A 14,239-nucleotide genomic window follows, 5' to 3' on the forward strand; every position below is an offset into this window, starting at 1 on the left:
AAAGAGATGGAAAGATAACCCATGCTCTTGGATTGGAGGAATTAATATTGTTAAAATGGCCATACTTCTCAAAGCAATCTACAGATTTAATGAGATCCCTATCAAATTATCCATGACATTTTTTTTTTCACAGAATTAAAACATATAATCTTAGAACTTATATGGAGCTATAAAAGACCCAGAATTGCCATAGCAATCCTGAGCAAAGAGAACAAAGCAGGAGCCACAACCCTCCAAGATTTAAGACAATACTACAAAGCTAAAATAATTCAAAGAGTGTGCTGTTTGCACAACAGCAGACAAATGCATTAATGGAACAGACCAGAGAGCCTGGAAGTAAACCAACACACCTACTGTCAATTAATCTTTGACGAAGAAAGTACAGTGGAGACAAAGTCTTTTCAGCAAGTTGTGTTGAGAAAATTGGACAGCCACTTTTAAATCAATGATGTTAGAACAATCCCTTGCACTGTTCATAAAAACAAACTCAAAATGGCTTAAAGATTTAAATATAAGACATGACACCATAAAACTCCTAGAAGACAACATGGGCAAAACATTCTCTGACATAAATTACAGCAATGTTTTTATAGATTAGTCTCCCAACTCAATGTAAATAAAAGCAAAGCTATTAAACAAACGGGACTAAATTAAACTTACATTTTTGCACAGTAAAGGAAATCATAAGATAACCTATGGACTGTGAGAAAATATTTGCAAATCATGCAAACAACAGGGCTTAATTTCCAAAATATACAAATAGTTCATACAACTCAATAACTAAAAAATGAACACCTCAATCAAAAATGGGCAGAAGACCTAAATAGACATTTCTCCAAAGAAAACATACAGATGGCTAATAGAGACATGAAAAAATAATTAACTTTGCTAATTATTAGAGAAATGCAAAACAAAACTACAATCACTTCACACTGATTAGAATGGCCAACATTAAAAAGTCTACAAATAATAAATGGTGGAGAGAGTGTGGAGAAAAGGGAACTCTCCTACAGTGTTGGTGGGAATATAAATTAGTGCAGCCACTATGGAAAACACTATGGAGGTTGCTTAAAAAACTAAAAATAGAACTACAATATGAGCCAGCAATCCCACTACTGGGCTTCTATCCAGAAAAGACAAAAATTCTCATTCTAAAAGGTTCAAGCACCACAAAGTTCATAGCAGCACTATTTACAACAGCCACGGAAGCAACCTGAGGGGCCATCAACAGATGAATGGATAAAGATGTGGTATACATATGCAACAGAATATTACTCAATCATGAAAGAATGAAATAACGCCATGTGCAGCAACATGAATGGACCTAGAGATTATCATATGAGGTGAAGTTAGAAAAAGACAAATATCACATGATATCACTTATATGTGGAATTTAAAATATGATGCAAATGAACTTATTTACAAAACAGAAACAGACTCACAGACATAGAAAACAAACTTACCAAAGGGGAAGAGGGTAAAGATAAAATAGGAGTTTCAGAGTAGCAGACACAAACTACTATACATAAAATAACAACAGAGTCCTGCTATATGTCACAGGGAACTATAGTCAATATCCTGTAACACACCATAATGGAAAAGAATATGAAAAAGCATATCTACATAGCTATATATATCTGAATCACTTTGCTATATATCAGATACTACCACAATGTTATAAGTACACACACACACACACACATATAGTTGTATACATATATATATATATATATATATATATATATAGTTGTATATATATAGGTTATTTGACCATCTGTTGTTGTTGTAAAAACAATTGTTCAACTCTCCCCTCAAGTTTTACAGTATTGTTGCTGTTAACTCGCTAAGTTATGTATAATTCTTTGGGACCCCATAAACTGCAGCAAGCTAGGCTTCCCTGTTCTTCACCATCTCACTGATTTTGCTCAAACTCATGTCCATTGAGTCCATGATGCCATGCAACCATCTCATACTCTGTCACCCCCTTCTCCTCCTGCCCTCGATCTTCCCCAGCATCAGGGTCTTTTCCAGTGAGTCAGCTCTTCCCATCAGGTGGCCCAAGTATTGGAGTTCAGCATCAGCCCTTCCAATGAACATTCAGTGTTAATTTTCTTTAAGATTGACAGGTTTTATCTCTGCAGTCCAAGGGACTCTCAAGAGTCTTCTTCAGCACCACAGTTTGAAATCATCAATTCTTCAGTGCTCAGCTTTCTTTATGGTCCAACTCTTACATTTGTATGTGACTACTGGAAAAACTACAGATTTGACTATATGGACCTTTGTCAGCAAAGTGATGTCTCTGCTTTTTAATACACTGTCTAGCTTTGTCATAGCTTTACTTCCAACAAGCAAGGGTCTTTTAATTTTGTGGCTGCAGTCACCATCTGCATTGGTTTTGGAGCCAAAGAAAATGAAGTCTGTCACTGTTTCCATTTTTTCCCCATCTATTTGCCATAAAGTGATGGGGTGAGATGCCATGATCTTGGTTTTCTGAATGTTGAATTTTAAGCCAGCTTTTTCTCTCTCCTCTTTCACCTTCATCAAAAGGTATACAACATAGATGAGAAATTCAAATCGCGGAGGGGAAAATAAAATATTCCAGATGAGACCCCAGTTTAACAGGTGAAAAGGAATTTAGGATGACCACAGGTTTCCAGAAGTTTCAAAAATAACTATAAAGACTATCAGTAACCAAAGGTGAAGACCAACATTTGTTTTGTGAAATAATTAGTGCTCAGTATAATAGGTTATAAAAGAAAAGATTTTTCCCTGAAGTTTTACCTCTTTGGTTATATTAGAACACAATGTCATTTTGTAGAAATCATTTTATAATGCTTCTTTCCAGTGATTATTTGGAAAATAAAAGCTTAAGGGATAGCTAGATTGATCATCCACAGGACAGTTATCAACCTTCATTTGAAGGGACCACAATGCTCACAGGTTGCTTGCTTTACTCATGGCTGGCCCTGCCTTCCTAGAGTATATGTCCATACCCTCCTTATAAATTTGTCTGTCCCAATCATTCATCCAGTGAAGACTGCAGTGCATTTAATTTATTTTGTTTGGCACCTTACACTTCATTGGTGTTTTGATATTTAATTAATTATTTAATATTTAATGATCATTATATTGGTAATGATAATTACATAATGAAGACCCATTTTCAATGCATTAGACATTCTAAGTGCCTTTGGAATGATAATTTTACTTTTTAAAATACCACCAGTTGTATGTATTTATAACTGAAATACAGATAGGAACAAATCAGAATTTGACGAAATCTATATTTACTACTGGGCTTCCCTGCTGGCTCAGCAGTAAAGAATCTGCCTGCTGATGTAGGAAACGCAGGTTTGATCCCTGGGTCAGGAAGATCACCTGGAGAAGGAAATGGCAACCCAGTCAAGTATTCTTGTCTGGGAAATCCCAGGGACAGAGGAGGCTACAATACAGTCCATGGGGCTGCAAGAGGGTCGGACACAACTGGACTAAACAACAACAACAATATTTACTACTATTACCACTACATAGTTAACACTACTACTACAAAATTATTTAAAAGCTCTGTCTTGGATATAAGGTAACATACCAAAAACCAAGGCCATAATTTTGATAACTTTTCTTATCCTCACTGTGTCTTGGCTGGAGTATAATGCAGTGATTAAATGGAGTACACAACAATCACAATATGATGAGTGAATACCATATTATATATTTTCCATGGAAAAATTTGTATCACGAGTTGTTTATGTATATTTTTGTTCAATTTTTCTGTTTTAAATGAAACATTGGGAATACTGTTTTTGCACCTGATCGTTTATCCAGATGTGTTCAAAGGAGAGATGGATGTCTTAATGGAAGAAGCATAAAATGGAAACTTTCCTCAAAGAAGAGATCTGGAAAGGTTACGGTGAACCACAGTCACTGAAGCGTACTGTCTATGTGCTCTCTGCTTTTTTAACCTGTGAGAGGTGACCTGATTTTCTCCTCTCATTCAAGGTCATCACCAAACTTCCAGAAAATCAAAAAGTAAAATAGTAAGGAGGAGGAACAGACAAAGAAGAGTTTAGGTGCAAGTTTAAAAATACCACCTTGGTTTAAAATAACTTATGATGAAAGGGTCACTTAAGAAGGGCACTGCTTAAAATTTAAGCAGGCAGTAATGGAAAGCGACAGACCTCAAACAATTTAAGTCTTTCACAGTTGAGTGAATTCACAGTGACAGCAAGACAAGGATGTGCAAACTTACCTCTGCAGGACCTTGGCCATTGCTTCATAGGCTCTCCCCAGGCTGAGATCATCATTCAGGTCTGTAGAGATTTTGCCATAAGTGTTGAGGACCTATGGGGAAAGAGCAATACGTATTAAACATATAACATGACCAGATTCACTGATGTTTCATTTCAAAACAGAAAAGATCCAAATTAATAGTTGTCTTTCATGTCACCATAAAATTTTTCTATTAAAAATTCATGTTGGTTTGGTTTAGTTTTATCCATTTTACTACTCGTTTCACAGCGATCTCTCTGAGCCTTGACAGTGAAGTCTTACTTTTGTAAAAATAATTCTTTTCCTGCACAATCCAAAATCTTCCAATTGATATAACTTAGGTATGAATAAATAACTGAATGTGTTACAACATTATTTGAAAATATAGAACTATTATCTTAGGTAATATAAGGCAGATTATAATAGTCTACTAGGGTAGGTTAAATATCATTTCTCTTCCTATAAATAGCTGTTTGAAAAGCATGAATTTAGGTGCCAGGCAATTTCTAAATCTATCATTTTATTAGAGGCATATCTCACAGTTTGTACACGTGTTCAGAATACACTAAAAATATTTCTTACAAATGTACTTCATTACCAACAATCTCTTCAATGATCAAAAGATTATGGCTGCCATGGCCAAATGTATGATCTGAATTTAACACTGACATCTGCATGGTATGATTTTCCTTTTTATTCTATTTCCCTTTCAAGGGCTAGAAGAAGGAAAATAAAATTCCTTCTTCCTCCTTCATTGTTACTTGACCCAACCTATTACACACATGAAGACACAGGAAATCTCCAAAGACCTCTATGGAAATCCTTTTTGCACATTTTCTAAGAAAGAATTAGTGAAAGTCATTTGACAGTGTTGAGAGAGAGAGTCAGCATGAGGGAAGATGGACATGCAGGATGTGTCCCCAGCCTGAATTTGGCATCTTAGAAAGTTTGCATGTTAGAGACAGTGTTGATATTCATCTTTACTTTCTTAAAGTTAATATTTAGGAAATAGTTTTAGTTTAGGCCATGGTGATACCTCCTAATTTGTGTGTGTCTGTGTGTGGTTTGCTAGTGACTGCATGACATAATACTGATATTAAAACTTACTGATACATCTTGACCCAGTGTTGTAATTCCTGTTAAACCTGCAAAGTTCAACAATTCGATCCTTAATTTTAAGCCTCTTAGTAAGTCTTGTATGAGCCTGAGAATTTTTTTTTGACTCTGTCCTGCACAAATGACAGCACTTAGACCAAGTCTGATACGACATGACATAGAACTTTCGGAGTTAAAGGACAGAATCTCTGAATTTTGTGAATTTATAAGAGACTTTATTAAATCCAAACATCAAAATATTTAGGAAGAGACTGTCTAGTGTCTCTTTTGGTCTATACATGTTTTAAATGACATTCTAGAAATTTAAAGATCAAATATTACTTTATTTTTGTGTCAAAAATAATTTATTCAGTAAACACTGTTATTGGGTACCAGTGCTGTGATAGACCCTGCATGCTTGTGCGCCAAGTTACTTCAGTCGCGTCCGACTCTTTGCAACCCCATGGACTATTATATACAGCCCACCAGGCTCCTCTGTCCATGGAATTCTCCAGGCAAGAATACTGGAGTGTGGTTGCTATGCCCTCCTCCAGGGGAATCTTTCCGACCCAGAGATACAACCTGGGTCTCATGCAGCTCCTGTGCTGCAAGTGGATTCTTTACCGCTGAGCCACTGGGGAAGCCCCCATTAGACCCTGGGAAACCTTACAGAGAAGAGAGCATGCTCAGAGACCTTCAAGGCATTTACAGTCTCGTGGTACAGAGGTTTGCACTGATGCAGCTGTGTGAATTAGCAATGACTGAAGACAAGTTTCTCCAGGGCTTCAGCTGCTCATCCTGCACCATGCTCCGATGTCCCTGGTCACTGTGAACCCGGAAGCAGCAATGTAACATCTGGGAGCACCCAGCATTATCTTAGGGCTGCGCCTCCTCTGACCACGGTTAGGAGGGTAGGTGTCCAGGAAATCACAGGTAAACACTTCAGTACTGATGGCTCCTCTCCCACACAAGTATGCAGCACTCCCAGGGAGCAGCCAGGGCAAATACCAGCTCAGTCTGGGCTTCTAGTTGTGACCTCGGGCTTGATTTTACAGAAGCTTCCTCATGGAACACGATGGGGTTGGCTGGAATGAACACTCACCTTAGCGTAAGAAGACTGGGATGCAAGATGTACTTCTACTACACCCCGCACATCTGGCCTAAGAAGTCTCCCTCAGAAGCAAAAAATGAAAACCTCCCTCTGAGACGTATGAGATAATACAGAGAGCTATTTGAACTTGGGATGAGAATTTTCTGGGACTCTGTTAACCAGCCATCAGTGAAGAGCTCCTGGAGAACTCCCTCCTCAGAGTAGAGACAACATATTCTATTTGTGACTTGACAGAGTTCATCACTCAGCTTAAACACTTTACCTAAAAATAGGAAATATACAGGCAGTGGGAAAAATATAGTTCATTACTGGCCCAAAGGGGAATACACACATATATATATATCAGTTCAGTTCAGTTACTCAGTTGTGTCCGACTCTTTGCGACCCCATGAATCACAGCACGCCAGGCCTCCCTGTCCATCACCAACTCCCGGAGTTTACTCAAACTCATGCCCATCGAGTCGGTGATGCCATTCAACCATCTCACCCTCTGTCGTCCCCTTCTCCTCCTGCCCCCAATCCCTCCCAGCATCAGGGTCTTTTCCAAAGAACCAACTCTTTGCATGAGGTGGCCAAAGTATGGGAGTTTCAGCTTCAGCATCAGTCCTTCGAATGAACACCCAGGACTGATCTCCTTTAGGATGGACTGGTTGCATCTCCTTGCAGTCCAAGGGAATCTCAAGAGTCTTCTCCAACACCATAGTTCAAAAGCATCAATTTTTCAGTGCTCAGCTTTCTTCACAGTCCAACTCTCACATCCATACATGACCACTGGAAAAACCATAGCCTTGACCAGACAGACCTTTGTTGGCAAAGTAATGTCTCTGCTTTTTAATGTTATCTAGGTTGGTCATAACTTTCCTTGCAAGGAGTAAGCATCTTTTAATTTCTTGGCTGCAGTCACCATCTGCAGTGATTTTGGAGCCCAGAAAAATCAAGTTTGACATTGTTTCCACTGTCTCCCCATCTATTTCCCATGAGGTGATGGGACCAGATGCCATGATCTTAGTTTTCTGAATGTTAAGCTTTAAGCCAACATTTTCACTCTCCTCTTTCACTTTCATCAAGAGGCTTTTTAGTTCCTCTTCACTTTCTGCCATAAGGGTGGTGTCATCTGCATATCTGAGGTTATTGATATTTCTCCCGGCAATCTTGATTCCAGCTTGTGCTTCTTCCAGCCCAGTGTTTCTCATGATGTATTCTGCATAGAAGTTAAATAAGCAGGGTGACAATATACAGCCTTGATGTACTCCTTTTCCTATTTGGAACCAGTCTGTTGTTCCATGTCCAGTTCTAACTGTTGCTTCCTGACCTGCATACAGGTTTCTCAAGAGGCAGGTCAGGTGGTCTGGTATTCCCATCTCCTTCCGAATTTTCCACAGTTTATTGTGATCCACATAGTCAAAGGCTTTGGCGTAGTCAATAAAGCAAAAATAGATGATTTTCTGGAACTCACTTGCTTTCAATGATCCAGCGGATACTGACAATTTGATCTCTGGTTCCTCTGCCTTTTCTAAAACCAGCTTGAACATCTGGAAGTTCTCTGTTCACGTATTGCTGAAGCCTGGCTTGGAGAATTTTGAGCATTACCTTACCAGCATATGAGATGAGTGCAACTGTGTGGTAGTTTGAGCATTCTTTGGGATTGCCTTTCTTAGGGATTAGAATGAAAACTGACCTTTTCCAGTCCTGTGGCCACTGCTGAGTTTTCCAAATTTGCTGACATATTGAGTGCAGCACTTTCACAGCATCATCTTTTAGGATTTGAAATAGCTCAACTGGATTTCCATCACCTCCACTAGCTTTGTTCATAGTGATGCTTTCTAAGGCCCTCTTGACTTCACATTCCAGGATGTCTGGCTCTAGGTGAGTGATCACACCATTGTGATTATCTGGGTCATTAAGATCTTTTTTGTACCATTCTTCTGTGTATTCTTGCCACCTCTTCTTAATATCTTCTGCTTCTGTTAGGTCCATACCATTTCTGTCCTTTATTGAGCCCATTTTTGCATGGAATGTTCCCTTGGTATCTCTAATTTTCTTGAAGAGATCTCTAGTCTTTCCCATTCTGTTGTTTTCCTCTATTTCTTTGCATTGATCACTGAGGAAGGCTTTCTTATCTCTCCTGGCTATTCTTTGGAACTCTGCATTCAAATGGGAATATCTTTCCTTTTCTCCTTTGCATTTTGCTTCTCTTCATTTCACAACTATTTGTAAGGCCTCCTCAGACAGCCATTTTGCCTTTTTGCATTTCTTTTCCATGGGGATGGTCTTGATCCCTGTCTCCTGTACAATGTCACGAACCTCCATCCATAGATCATCAGGCACTCTGTCTATCAGATCTAGTCCCTTAAATCTATTTCTCACTTCCACTGTATAGTCATAAGGGATTTGATTTAGTCATACCTGAATGGTCTAGTGGTTATCCCTACTTTCTTCAGTTTAAGTCTGAATTTGGCAATAAGGAGCTCATGATCTGAGCCACAGTCAGCTTCCGGTCTTGTTTTTGCTGACTCTATAGAGCTTCTCCATCTCTGGCTGCAAAGAATATAATCAATCTGATTTCGGTGTTGACCATCTGGTGATGTCCATGTGTAGAGTCTTCTCTTGTGTTGTTGGAAGAGGGTGTTTGCTATGACCAGTGCGTTCTCTTGGCAAAACTCTATTAGCCTTTGCCCTGCTTCATTCCGTACTCCAAGGCCAAATTTGCCTGTTACTCCAGGTGTTTCTTGACTTCCTACTTTTGCATTCCAGTCCCTTATAATGAAAAGGACATCTTTTTTGGGTGTTAGTTCTAAAAGGTCTTGTAGGTCTTCAAAGAACCATTCAACTTCAGCTTCTTCAGTGTTACTGGTTGTATATATATATGTACACACACACACACACACAAACACACATATATAATATACATATATATGGTATGTGGAAAAATAACATAACATTATAAATTGTGTAGAAAATAACTATTGGTGGGAATGTAAATTTTTGCAGCCACTATGGAAAACAGTAGGGAGGTTCCCTAAAAAACTAAAAGTAGTGCTACCATATGATCCAGCAATCCCACTCTTAGGCATATATCCAGAAAAGACAAAATCTCTAATTTAAAAAGATACATGTACTCCAACTGGAGAAGGAAATGCATCCCACTCCAGTATTCTTGCCTAGAGAATCCTGTGGACAGAGGAGCCTGGTGGGCTGCTGTCCATAGGGCCACACAGAGTCGGACACGACTGAAGCGACTTAGCATGCATGCATGCATTGGAGAAGGAAATGCATCCCACTCCAGTATCCTTGCCTAGAGAATCCTGTGGACAGAGGAGCCTGGTGGGCTGCCGTCTATGGGGTCGCACAGAGTCGGATGTGACTTAAGTGACTTAGCAGCAGCAGCAGCAGCATGCACTCCAGTGTGCACTGCAGCACTGTTTACAATAGCCAAGACATGGAAGTCACCTAAATGTCCGTCAACAGATGAACGGATAAACAAGATGTGGTATATGTACAGAGTGGAATACTACTGAGCCATAGAAAATGAAATAATGCCATTTGCAGCAACACGGATGAACCTAGAGATTAACATACTAAGTAAGTCAGACAAAGACAAATATTATAGGATATCACTTACATGTGGAATCCAAAAAATAATACAGAAGTATCCATGTACAAAATAGAAACAGACTCACAGACATAGAAAACAAACTGTTAATTATCAAAGAGGAAAGGGAGAGATAAATTAGTAGTACAGGATTAACAGATACACACTACTATACATAAAATAGATAAGCAACAAAGGTTTACTTTGGGGACACTGTTCAATATCTTGTAATAACTTATAATGGAAAATAATCTGAAAAAAAAAAAACTGGTTCACTTTGCTGTATATCTGAAACTAACAACATATTGTAAATTAATTATTCTTCAACTCAAAAAATGAATATTAAATACCTCAAAAAAACTCAAATTGTGTAGAAAATAAAGATGTGTTATATTGACTTTACAGTAAGTTATGTTACCTGCTTTTTAATTAAGGTATAATTTGCAAATTAATGAATATCGATAAACTTAAATCACTAGACAAATAGTGGACTCTTCTTTACAAAGAATACTTTAAGTGAGAAAATACAGTATGGAAATCTGAAGGATCCACTGTATTTGATTGAATATCCCTGTGGCATGCAATTTGTTGGAAACAAATCTAGTATCTGGAAGGTTAAATTCTGTCATCACAAATCAAAGAGAAGAGAAAAAAGAATATCAGGTGCAAAGTATTTTGACGCATTCAAAACTCATTGTCGTGGTGGTTGTTTAGTCGCTAAGTCTAGGGAAAGGAAAATTCATAGTTTTTGTCTTTTCTTCTTTCTAGGCAGCTCAATGTGTTTGGTGAAAAATCAAAGATTGTGTAGTTGGCTACCTGGTTTCCCATCATTCCAAGCTTTCAATATTTAATGGAAAATTTTAGGGAAAGGAGGGGAAATAATTTTCTGTCTCCTGGCATGGCACAGAGCATGAACAACTCAAACTAATACAGATGAGTGACATAAAGTTTAAAATGGGCTTCTGTACTCAGGCTGGTGACCCATACTGCCATTGTTTCTGTAGGAAAATAACATCTAAAATAAGTTACAGCATCTAGCCCATTTGAGATGGAAATTTTGTAGCTTTTCAAAAATTTCAGTAAACTCCACTTCTTTTATTTCACATTTTTGGTATTTTTTCTATATACATTTCTTTCTCCACTTACTACCTTTCCCCCACTACTCTCTTCCTTAGTTAATTCAATACTTGAAACCAGTTGGGACTTTTACTCTGAGGGCATCGACCAGGCTTTGGAAGGGCCTTATGGAAATTAATCAAATCTCCCTCTGGGTGCTCAAATTTTCTTCAAATACCTTTGACTCGAGTCAGACAGGCTTACTACTGAGCTAAGTGACATATGTCAAGTGACTTAGTATCCATGAGTTTTATTTCCTTGGGTGTAAAACTGAAATGAATAAAGTCTACCTTGAAAAGATGTTATATGGTTCTACTACTAAGGATTTGAAGGAAGCATCTGCTTAGTTTTCCCAAGTCTTATCTTACTGAGTGGTTCTCAAATGGGGGTTATTTGCCTCATAGGGGATATTTGACAATGTCTGGACATGTTTTAGGCTGTCATAATTGGGAGAAGCAAGGGATGCAGCCCAACAGCCTATAATTCACATGATATATCCCCTTCTCCTATGACAAAGAAGTGACCAGTTCCAAATGTAAATAGCACTGCCACTGAGAAATTCTCATCTAGTCTTTGCTTGAACAATTTTCCTGATGGGAGACTATCCTCCTGTGAGATGAGGCACTGAATCACTGGAGAATTAAGTGAAAAAAAATTGTTAGTTAAGTTGAATCAAAATCTATAACTCTGCCTGCTAGACAAGGTTGTGTTTTGTGGGACAAGATAAGTCCATTCCTCTTTCATGGGATGGTTCTTCCAATACCTGAAAGAGCTATTTTTCCTCCTCAAAGCTCCAAACTCATAGAGGCATCTAGGACACTCCAAAACAAGTGAGGATGAAACCCCAACATTTATGCTCAACACTTGAACATTTTATTTCAAATTCTGTCTACAAGTCGTTTAAATAAACCCAACTGCACCAAAATACATCTATAAAACCACAACAGGGATCCATCGGACTTGTCTGTAAATAAGAAGTTATGAGTCCATTGCCTGGGGTGCATTTTTAAAAATCTTTTTCTTCCTTGCCCACCATAAAAAGGCAGCAGAGCTAAGATTCTGTTATACAGCCCTACACAAAACCCAAGTTGGGCCACTTCATAACAAAGGTGCAACACTGGGCTCCACGCTGTGCATCACTTTGAGGAGAAAAAGGAAATGATACAGATTTATTCTTGTGCAATAAGAAATACAGAAATAAAACAATCAAGTTTGCCATCTTGAGCTTGAAATCATTGTCAAATCTTATCGGAAATACATTTATTCCGATTTCTGGCAATCTCAGTCCCTTTAGCCATTTCACAGTTGGTGAGCAGAAAGGATGTTTCTGCCTCATTTACAGCGTCTGAACATGATTCAGACAATCAACTGCAACATTAGTCAAAGAAATCAGTGGCTAATGATTTCTGACAAGCGCTGCAGTAACAGGCTGAGGACCAGACTGGGCAGCAACGGCGCTGAGAGCATTTTACTAGGGACAGCAATAGGCAATGGGAGAAGATGATAAAAATGAGGGTAAACAGAACTGTTTCCCCATCACTTAAAGGCTCTTATACACTTTCTGCAAAGGCATTGTGTCTGACATGCAGTAAATACAGTAATCTTTTGCTTCAAATATGTTGTATTGAATGAACACTGAGGACAAACAAGTGTGCAGCTCTGCAAACAATAGCACACGAAAGTAGTTAAATAGTTTGCATTCTGCTGAAACTATACCCTTAAGTTAGGAGTAGTCTAGCCTTACTATTTATATTGATCATTTGGACTGTGTATTCTTTTGCCCTGAAATGCATTACTCATCATTTGAACTGTTACACACCGACTGTTTAGATCACCTGACACAGAAAGTGAAGGCTGATGGCCCAGTGCAGAAAGAACTTGGTGTTAAAAGACATGAGTTCTTGCTTCTCTTAGGCCTCAAGCTCAGAGTGTGACCTTTGACAGGTCACTCGGTTACCTTGAGCTTCAGTTTCCAAGTCTGAAAGATAAAGGGGTAGGACCAAATGATCTAGAATACTCCATTCCAAAAATATGATTTTTATTTTAGATTACATTGATATATTAAGTTGAAGATATATCCTAATTATTTTAACCATTTATCTCTGGCTTCAAAATCCCTGATGAATTTATTTTATGTTCAATTTTTTTTAAAACAAGAGAAACAAAATGATAAGTCATTTCATTCACTTGAAATTTTATTTTCAGCCTTCCTCCCTTACTTGAAAAATATTGCATATTCTTAATAAACTGCTTTAAAAAAAAAATCCCTACCATGCAGTAGGTGATAACAAGAAAGGCTAAATCTACAAAGCTTTTGGTTCATATTAAACAGTGATTGTTACATATACAATGATCAGTGCTATTCAAAGATAGCAAACTTTTTTACACCTTGAAATATTTAAAAATTGGATGAAAATTCACGGTTATCCTTAAATTCATAAAGTGAATTAGAATTGCTGGTTAATCTCTCACATACTAGGAGCTTATATTGCATTTTCAAAAGCTACAAGGGTAGAAAGAAAAATTTCCAAGAATTTTCTTTCACTAAAAGCTCTCTCTGTATACATTCCATATACACATGACCCTCAAACTCCAAAATAATGAAACAGAATTCCCCTTACAAACAAAAGTTTCCTCAGTAGTAAACTGGAACATATTACCTAAAACTGTCATTTTCTAAATCAGTCAATATATGTGTGTACTATATTAACAAGAGACATGTTCACAAAGAATTTTTATTCAAACTCTGAATGATTACTTTCTATGTGGTAAATCAGAAAGCATGGAAACATTTATCTTGCACAGACCAATCATGATGTGAGTTATATTTACAGCTCCTTTGAAAAGAAAATTTCCCTGCCCTTTATTTCCTGCTTGGGAAATCCACAGAAGGTTTTGCTGTATATTTTATAGAAGGCACTTGACCAAAGGCATCACTGAGGTGGCCAGACATGAAAAGTTCTATTCAGTGGAAGAATAGAGTGATCAGCTAGCTCAGTCATGTTCTCTAGGAAATTCAGGAACACCACACAGTGGGTAATGGCAGAAGTGAGAAG

The 14,239-nt window shown here is 37.9% G+C and overlaps 1 protein-coding gene across 1 annotated transcript in view; it reads right to left on the reverse strand.

Annotated features, from left to right (window-relative positions):
- TTC29 (tetratricopeptide repeat domain 29) overlaps nucleotides 1-14,239 on the reverse strand; it is a 253,090-nt gene that overhangs the window by 120,728 nt on the left and 118,123 nt on the right. The window contains exon 9 of the mRNA XM_061140907.1: nucleotides 4,250-4,341. Within this exon, the coding sequence (XP_060996890.1) occupies nucleotides 4,250-4,341 (92 nt within the window). The remainder of the gene's footprint in view (nucleotides 1-4,249; nucleotides 4,342-14,239) is intronic.

Source organism: Dama dama, chromosome 5 (genome assembly GCF_033118175.1).
Source record: "Dama dama isolate Ldn47 chromosome 5, ASM3311817v1, whole genome shotgun sequence".
Taxonomy (NCBI): domain Eukaryota; kingdom Metazoa; phylum Chordata; class Mammalia; order Artiodactyla; family Cervidae; genus Dama; species Dama dama.